At 27.8% G+C, this 10,386-nt stretch overlaps 1 protein-coding gene across 3 annotated transcripts in view; it reads right to left on the bottom strand.

The window, feature by feature from the left end:
- Window positions 1-1,294: 1,294 nt before the first annotated feature.
- LOC118445009 (LIM and SH3 domain protein F42H10.3-like) overlaps window positions 1,295-10,386 on the bottom strand; it is a 21,712-nt gene continuing 12,620 nt past the window's right edge. For all 3 annotated transcript variants that reach the window (XM_035873887.2, XM_035873886.2, XM_085655812.1), the window contains exons 4-7: window positions 7,538-7,809; window positions 6,749-6,958; window positions 5,459-5,607; window positions 1,295-4,945 (exon numbers count right to left, since the gene is read on the bottom strand). In XM_035873887.2, coding sequence (XP_035729780.1) covers window positions 4,766-4,945; window positions 5,459-5,607; window positions 6,749-6,958; window positions 7,538-7,809 — 811 coding nt within the window. In that variant the 3' untranslated portion in view covers window positions 1,295-4,765. The remainder of the gene's footprint in view (window positions 4,946-5,458; window positions 5,608-6,748; window positions 6,959-7,537; window positions 7,810-10,386) is intronic.

Below are 10,386 nucleotides of genomic sequence, written 5' to 3'. Positions count from 1 at the left end.
TTTTGAAAAATTTCATGCGTTTAAATTCGCGCTTAAATACGAGCGAAGGCTATGCCGCTATTGTTGCTGCAATTGCAATTTTTGTACAATCGACAAAATTCGAAGAAACAAAATAAATGACAGCGCGCGTACAGAAAGAAAATGTGCTTTGAAAGCTAAAGTGAGTTTGATAATTAAAAAAAAAAAAAAAAAGGAAGAAGTACTCTTTTTTCTCTTAGTCATCATATAAGGTTTATGAAATTTATTATTAAATATAAAAAAAAAAAAATAAATAAATACTAAAAGTAAGACCAATAATTTGTCTCATAAATAATGGACTAAAGATCTCTTAAGTGATATTGAAAAAATCAATTGTTCTCTTTCGTAATTAATTAGGTTTGCATTTTAGATTTGAAATTTTACATGCCAGACTTGTGGTTTTACGATTTAAGGGGAAAATAAAGGAAAGGAAAAAAATATTTAATCCAAAAAGAAATTATTAATTTTGAAAATCATCTAAAAACTTTTGGCTCATCCATCCATCCATCCTGACAGAAGATATGCATCTTCTTAATTTGACCATATTCAAACAGGACTATTGCTATCACTATTATAATAATAATAATAATAATAATAATAATTATTATTATTATTCTTATTACATATAATAATAATAATTATTATTATTAATGAAGATGCAAATATTTTATAAATTCGTATTCTTATGAACGTTTATGAACAATTACGAAATGTAATTTACAAGTCAAAATATTCGACGAGTGTTTTGAAAAGGAAAAGGAATTAATGGATCGGTCTTAAAGATATATATACTAAATAAATAATAAGAAAAAACGAGTTACATAACATACATATTCATTATTTATGATTTTCATATCATAATATAATATTATCTGTCTAAACACAACGCTAACATATATTTCTGTATGTTTTTCGAATCGTAATCATATATCATTATTATCATTTTCATCAACATTATCATTATCATCATCATCATCATCATCATCATCATCATTATTATTATTATTATTATTATTATTATTATTATTATTATTATTATTATTATTATTATTATTATTATTATTATAATAATCTTATCAGCAAAATATTTTTTTTTCTTTTCCTTTATAATTACAAAGAACTGCTTAGTAACATAGATATCTCAAGAAATATGATTTCTTTCTTCGCGTATCACGAAGTCGACCGACGGCGTTGCGAGTGAGAGTGTTCTCTAAAACAACGTATTCGATAATAGTCATATCATTCTTTCCACAGATCGCATAATTATTTATCATTATTTATTCATTTATTTATTTAGTTAATTATTTATTTATTTATTTATTTATTTTATATTATTTAATTATATTTTTCCCCCTCTTCTTTTCTCCTTCTTTTTTTCTTTTTCGTTTCTTTTTTTGTTTCTTAATTTCCTTTCATACTTTCTATCATCATCATCATCATCATCATCATCATCATCATCATCATTCTTAATGGATCAACTTAAAGAGCACTACTACAATAACAACAACAACAACGTCGGCCCTAAACTCTATCATTCTACTCAGGTAAATGTTGATATGAATATATATTTTTTTTTTCTAAGGAAACCCCCGATCATTATTGCTTCACTAATGAAATTTTTTAACGTTTTTTTTTTTCTTTTTTTCTTTTCTTTTCTTTTCACATGAACGCATCGACAATTTATTTATTTGCTTTCTTTTTTACTTTTTACTTTTCCACGAGGCATTTGAAGAAAAATAAGAAATTAAAAGTAAGACAGGAAAAAAGAAAAAGAAAAATGAGGATAAAAAAAAAAAAAAAAAAAAGAAAGAAAAAACGATAGAAAGAAATAATAGCAAAACAAATATACGTTGTAAAATGTGATCGGACGCATTAAACTTATACAGGATGGTGGGACTATTTAAAAAAAAAAAAAAAAAATCGATTCCTTTGTCATAGATATTTTCTTTTAAGCTTTAGGCCAATCTTTTCTTTCTTGCTTTGTAAAACTATAAGTGTATTAAATGAGAGTCTAAAAACTCTCGAAAAAGAGTAATTGATTTATAAAATCCAGTTAAAGACTTTTGGTCCATCCTGTATATATATACACACATATATATATATATATAAAATATATATATATATATATATATATATATATGTATGATGTCTCATAAGTATGTATCCTCAGACATTCTGCGTTGCGAGATTATTCGTGTTAAGGGGGGGAGGAAAAAAAAAGTAAAATAAAATAAAATAAAATGAAGTAGCATTTAAAAAAAAAAAAAAAGAAAAAAATAATGAGAGAAAGAGAAAGAAGCGAAATAGAAGAACATGAGAATTACAATAATTTCAAAAGAGACGTAAAAATTACAACAGGCGGGACCGTAGTAATGTGTTGCGATGGAACTCTTAAAAACTATCAAGTAAAAAATTGGTCGGTTAATAACTATAATTAGTTAAAAAGAAACAATATAAAAAAAAAAAAAAAAAAGAGAATGAAGAATCAGTAATAACATTTTTAACGATTATTATCTTTTTCCTGTTTTTAAAAGCGAATTACACATCTTTTTCTTTTTTTTTTTCGCTAAGCTATAATAATAATTATAAAAACTAACATGTTTGTTGTTCTCTTTTTAACGTTTGTTCGATCGTATAAAATATATATGACAAATTTTCTCTCTTTATATATTCATTTATATATATATACATACATATATATATATATGTATATATATATAAAAATTAAACAATAATTATGCTATGTAATAGTACGTATATGAATATTTATATTTATATGTATCAAATATTCTCGAAGTTGATCAAATTCAAAATCATCCTACGTATGTGTGTATATGTGTATATATATATATATATACATACATGTATATATACTTGTATGTATATATATATATATTTATATTTATATATAAGGCACGTAGCGGTACAATAAATAAATTCTTTTCATTCGTGGTGTTTCTTCAGAGAGAAAAAAAAAAGAAGAAGAAGACAAAGAGGAAGAAAAAGACGAGAACAAAAAATTAAAGATTAAAAAGAAAAAGAAAAAAAGGAATAGATCGATAGAAAACGGCGACAAAGGCGACAAAGGCACAAGAATCACAGGGTGATTTTTCACGATCATTTTGTACGATTTACGTATACGGGGAAGAACGGCAAAAGTTCCTAGACGAAGAAAGGGGGATGGGGTTGTGGAGAATATCGGGACATAGATAAGAGAGTGTCAAAAATACCTAAGCGATATTTAAAATGCAATTTACTTTCTTTTCTTGGAATCATTAGACCTTTAATTTGAACAACAGGCTCGTAGTTTTACAAATTTAATAGAATAATTAGAGCCCTTTTTTTTTCTTTTTTTTTTTTTTTTTTTTTTTTTTAAGGATCTTGAAATAGAAAAAAAAAGAAATAATTGATATTTAACATCGCTGAGATATTTTTGACCTCATAAAAAGCCCTTAGTGGGAACTTTTGAATCCCCGCATATTAAATGCACTACTGATCTCTTCATTTCCATAAAAAGAAAAAAAAAAAAGAAAAAAAAAAATCATTAGAATCTTTCAACGATCAAGGAATGTGTATAATAACGGTGATGTATCTCATCGACGAAAGGCAACGTTTCGAATTCTTGATTGGTCATTCTTGAATTATTATTCAAGAGAAGGAAGACATTTTGGAAGATAAAGAATTGAATCGTGTAAAAAATCGCATTTGCGCCAGCATCAAGCGAACGAAGATAAGGAGTATCGTCATTTCGATTAAGAATATTACGAAAAGAAAGAAAGAAAAAGAAACAAAAAAAAAATTTTTATCCAATTCAAGCATACTCCTTTGTTCGTTCGCATGTATATATGTAATTCATTACAAAATGCTTGGTCCCCAACTCGTAATTATATATCGCTACTATATCTCATTTTTCATATATATATATATAAAATATTATTATTTTAGAGGTCTATATATACATATATATATGTATGTATATATATATATATATATATGTATGTATGTATGTATGTATGTATATATTGATAACATTTGATACATTAAAAGTGCAAAAACGGTATGGTAAAAAAAGAGAAAGAAAAAAAAGACAAATTAAAAAAAAAAAAAAAAGAAGAAAAAAGAAAAGAAACGAAAGATGCATTATGGTAAGACGAAGAAGGAGCAGGACGTCTGAATGCTACGACGAGAATGACCGACGTCAACAAAACTAAAACGAACGAAGCGTTTTTTCTCATCGTATTCGTTGACAATAGGATTATCTCGTTTCTTGTTCTTCGTATTACAAAAAGAAAAAAAGAAGAAAAAAGAAAAAAGAAAAAGAAAAAAAAGGAAATAATAGTTAAAAATAGAAAATAAAAAAAAAGAGGAAAAAAAAAAAGAAAGAAAGAAAGGAAACAATCTCTCGAACAGGATATACACACGTCTCTAAGGTGTCCTGTTCGACATTTTGTTTATCTTTTCTAACACGGCAAGGAGAGCATTGTACATAAAGAGTGGGACATAAACGGACGATCTCTCTCGCAAATAAAAAGAATATTCTCTCTCTCTCTCTCTCCCCCTCTCTCCCCCTCTCTCCCTCTCCCTCCCTCTCTTTCTCTCTCACACACGCACGCACACCATCAGTGTACTCTAGCGTTTCCTTCAATCGCGAAACGTTTCAATCCAAGCACGTTGACCAACAAACAAACGAGAGGTTTAAATGGCAGCTAGCCTAAGAAGATCCATCGTTGAAATATTTAAATGGTCCTTAGATTTGCGCCGGCTCGACATAGTTCGCTGGCAGCATACCGTGCCGACCTGTACGTTGTACCAAACCGGTCATCCATCCTTCGTCGATGGCTGTACAGTTAACAATCAGGTCACCGTCACAGAAGCTTACTTCGTCCAAATCTTGTGCCTCGTAATCGTACATCGCTCTGTAGACTCTCTGAAAAATATAAAGTATAATTTATCAATTATAAATATTTATATTAACGTATATAATATTATATTATTGATGAAAAATTATTTAAGTATAACTTCTATCAATACAATTACATTATAACGAAATATATATATACTACAGTACAGTATATAAATTATCTTATATATTGTATAATATGATATACTCTAATACGATTATATTGTATTTATATACTTATTAAAAAAAAGAAAAAAAAAATAATAATAATAATTAAATGAAATTAAATAATAATTTGTTGACGGGTAAAAATGAGGAAACAAAAAAATATATATATATATGTGCAAATATATATGAAGTAAAATATAAAAAAAAAAAGAAATTTACACACGAATAAATCGTGTGCAACTTAAAAATTATTACGATTTCATAACATTTTTATCCATTTTGTAATAAGCGTTTAAAACGTTATTACATTTACAAGATAAGATAAATATATAAATTAGCGTTCAAATTGCCGCGTAAAGGATAATAACTCACTCCGACGTTGGTAGGTGGCGGTGGTGGTGGTGGTTGCTGATGCTGTATCACGTGATTGTTATTCGTCGCAGGCGTGAGCGATCCGTAATAGTCGTTCACCGGGTCGATATCCGCAACGGAGCCAATTTTTCGTGTAGGTGGATTCGTCACTGCGTACAATATGATATTTCTTTGTTAATAAGAGAACAATATGTATATACATATAGACATACATATACATATACATATATATATATATACATATACATAAGAAATAATAGAGGCTTATAAAGAATGTAATAAATATAACGATGACGTAGCACGAGAAAGAATCTCAAACTGGATAACGAAGGTGCTGTTGCGCTTAGGACTTCCGGATGGATCGTCGGACAGATGTTGTATACGAACGTAACAAAGGACGACGACCGAGATGATGATGATGATGATGATGATGATGATGATGATGATGATAATAACGTCTAATGAAATGTTCATTTTCTGAAGCAACGACTGGGCCGAGTCATGAGAGATTATTTTTTTTTTCTTTTTTCTTTTTTTTCTTCTCTCCATATATCACTATGGAGTCTAACAGAAACAATTTCTTTTCATTCTAATTTTCATACAAATCTTAGAAAAAAAAAAAAAAAAAAAAATATATATATATATATATATATATATATATATATATTTGAATTTAGTGCAAATTTCACGGATATTGATCTTCGTTATTATAATATAAACAAAAGTTGTAATTTCTTTTTATTTCTTTTCATTTTTATATAAATTTCGAAGACCCTATAATATTACTTCAGAAAGTATAAGAACTTGAATTTCGCGAAGCGACATACGATACAAAGGTATCCTTTTATATTTATTAATATTTCATTAATTCGTAATTTCAATAAATATTCATAATTTTTAATATTCATAATTTAATTGTACGATTTGAAACTACAATTAGATATCTTATAATTCTCAAAATATACATTTGCTTGGATGGATATAATGCTTATTATTATTTTCTAAATAAAAATCGTCATTTTAATTTCAATTAAAAAAAAAAAAAAAAAAAAAAAAAAAAGAAAGAAAAAATCAGAAGAAAGAAGAAAAAAATTAGATCATCTAAATTTAACAAAGTATATCGTATATTCAAAAACGTTAGAAAATAAAGAAGAATAATGAGATAGAATGTATATACATAAATGCATCATACATATACGTATAGATATACATATACATATACAAAAACACATATACGTATAAGTATATGTAAGTAATACGTTAAAGCAGGATCAAGGAAGAGAAACTTACCTGGACCTTTGTCACTGGTATAAATGACCGTGGTCGCGGCTTGCCTGGCGGAATAAGGACTCGGCCTTGCCTCGCTAAGGGGATCGTAATCAGCGATCCTACCTGGTGTCCTTTGTACAGGCGAGTTTGCCGTTCTCGCAACTGGTGGATTCGCATTTAGGTAACTGCTCGAGGCAGGTGCGATTGTACCGTCCGTGTACTCTACGTACTCTAAAAAGCATAGAAAGCAACGAAAAGCTGACAAATAATTGGATAGAGTGACACGACAGACGGGGAGGGCGGGGGAGGGGTTAAGTCTCGAGTTAGGGCAAAGGGGTTGGCCTGGGCTAGAGTGGGGATGTTTAAAAAGCAAAACTAGGCAAACATTTACTCGAGGACACATTAGCATACGTATTTTATGTATTTATCCTTCTTGGTCTTTCTCCGTAAAATTTTTTCTCTTTTTCTTTTTTTTTTCGAATGTTCAAAAAAAATTTTTTTTTTTTTTTTTTTTTTTTTCCTAAATGTTTGACATTTAGAATATTTGATTCTATTTGTTGAAGATCACACATTGGAAATTATTTAATTTCTTTCCTTTTTTAAATATTTGAAATTCAAATTATTTAATGGGAAATTTCATTTCTCTTCGTCACGTATATTAACTATCAACATTTTTCAAAAGTATTTATAATAATTAGAAAAAATGCGAAAGATTGTATGACAGATATATTATAAATATTGTCAATTCGTTTGTTTTACTCAATAAATATTTGTTAAATAGATTGTAATATAGATGAATTGATAACTGACCGATTTGTTCGCCATTCTCTCCGGTCATGGTCCTTTTCTGTTCCATAATCGCCTTCTTCTGAAGTTCACCATGGTAAGCAACGTTTGAAATTATCTTGCTGTTCTGCTTGATTCTCAGCGTCTCTGGATCATCCGCAACTTGCGTGAACTTTCCCTTTGCCTTTTCGAACTCTGCGTGATACTTAACGTTGCTTTGAATTTTTGTATTCTCCGCGATGCGTTTTAATTCTGGTGTTTCCGCCATCGTCGTTGCCTTTGCTTTTGGTATGTGTCTACGTATAAAAAATTTTTTATATAAATAAATAAATGAATAATAATAATAATAATAATAAAATCGATATATTATAATGTTAATCATAATCATAATAATTAAGAAATAATATATTATAATGACAACGATAAGAATAATAATAATAATAATTATTATTATTATTAATATATTGTTTATTAATAAATGATAATAATTATAATTATTTATAATTAATATATTAATAATTGTTCATTGTTATTAATATATTGTTCATAAATAAATATTTAAAATATTAATTATTATTAATAAGTAATAATTATTATTATTGAAAAATGATGTATTATAATGATGATGATGATGATGATGATAATAATAACAATAATAAAAGGAAAAAAAATGTTTTTAAAAATTGTTCGATTAGGATTAGACTAAGAATGAGACTGTACGAATGTCTGTACGTTCATATTCATTAATGAAGCCACACTCAGATCAGCTGATTTTGACAGGTATCACATGTCACGAAAGATATCTATTGCGATTATTAAAACGTTCTCGTAATTCCACGCACGTACTTCATACACGACATGGATTATGATATGAAAAGAGATCGAAGAACAATAACAGGGACACGCTTTCGAGCTCCGACTAACAATGTAAAAGAGAAGATAAAGTCACGTACAGTTTAAACGTCTATCGTTTAGCAACTTTGAAACTCGAGGATGGGAGAGAACATTTTCGAGAAGAGTATAAAATTTATCTCTTAAGCGACACAAATATTTAAACACGCATTACGTATAACCATTTGAACAAATAATTTATCATTTTTATTTATTTTTTTTTTCTTTTCTTTTCTTTTCTTTTCTTTTCTTTTTCAAGAGAAAAAATTTTTCCCCTCCGATCTTCCGCAAAAAGAAAAAAATTTTTCTGGAATATTTTTACCGTGTGAAGCATTTTAAAAAATTGATCGTTTAATAACGAAAAAAAAAAAAAAAAGAAAGAAAAAAGAAAAAAAAATAAAGAAATTTGTAGACGTTAAAGCGAAAGAAGGACGATGACAAGAGGTCAACGACGTCTTCCTTATCTTGAGAGTCCATCCTCCGCAATGCGAGTCGATAATTTTCTCCGGAGAAATCGTAACGCTTTTCGAACGACCGAAATATAAGGGAGAAAAAATAAAGGAAGATCTTCGTATTGTGAAATTCTGTATGACGAGTAGGACAAATTAAGATGAAATGAAATGAAATGAAATGAAATGAAATGAAATGAAATGAAATGAGATGAGATGAGATGAAATGATCTCCTAAGAGTTCCATTGAAATGTATGTGCATAAGTTTTCCAAGTAATTATGTATATATATATATACACACATATATATGTATATAGAGAATATATATGTATATATTAATAGATAATAATATATATAATAATATATATGTATATATTACAGAAAAAGTGAGAAATAGATAGATAGATAAATAGATAGACAGATAGATAGATAGATAGATAAATAGATAGATAAATAAATAGATAGATAGATAGATAGACAGATAGATAGATAGATGGGTAGATAGATAGATAGAAACTAATCTGTATGTATGAACATATGTACGAATCTATGTGTGTTAGGTAGGGTAAGGTAAGTTCGTCGTACAACTCGTAATCGAGATTTGTGTCACGAGTTTTCCATATACGGTGTCCGTAGCTCTCACTGTGCCATACCCAGTAATCATGGACGTATGTTACGCAATTGCATCGAATAATTAGGTATGCATTTTCGTTCCTCTTCTTGTCTTTCGATACTTCCAAAGAGATAGGTAAGTAGAGAGAGAGAGAGAGAGAGAGAGAGAGAGAGAGAGAGAGAGAGAGAGAGAGAGAGAGAGAGAGACAACTTAATTTTCTTAATAAATCGAACGCGTTATCATTTTGTTTTTATATTATTTTATTATATTATATTATAAAAAATATTATATAAAAGCATTGTAAATGATCGATTCAAAAAAGAAAAAAAAAATAATAACAATAACAATAATAATAATAATAATAATATTTATCGAGGAGATAATTGTAGTAAAAAAGAAAATATATATATATATATAAATATATATAAAGGTGTAGTAAAATTACATATTACAATTTTAATTTTACTAAATTTGTACATAGTACAAATGTCATTCTATTGTTGTTGTACTATATAGTAAAAAAAAAAGAAAAAAAAAAGTACATAAATTATAATCGAATTACAATTGTACCATGTATATACAATTGTACCATTTTTCTTTTTCTTTTTCTTTTTCTTTTTCTTTTTTCTCTTTTTTCTTTCAGTGCAATTGTTATCCCCTTTTGTTAATTAACTTATTTTATTTACATATTTATTTATTTTCTTCTTGTACATGCGATTGATCACAATTGAACTGTTATATCACGTAAAGTGAAATGTAAAAAAGTGGCGATGAAAAAGAAATTGGTAATTCAAAAGTGGCTACACTTCCTCGATGTTGAACAGAGTAACATAGTACAAGCCTGGAATGGATTTGTTGTTGGGGTCAGAGGTATTAGATTCCAGTAGAGCGTTAAGTTTAGAACAGGCTTCAGGGAGAG

This window comes from Vespa mandarinia, chromosome 3 (genome assembly GCF_050613455.1).
Source record: "Vespa mandarinia isolate Hongniang chromosome 3, ASM5061345v1, whole genome shotgun sequence".
Classification (NCBI taxonomy): Eukaryota; Metazoa; Arthropoda; class Insecta; order Hymenoptera; family Vespidae; genus Vespa; species Vespa mandarinia.
The sequence above is the reverse complement of the archived record's forward strand: the minus strand, read 5'-3'. Positions and strand labels throughout refer to the sequence as shown.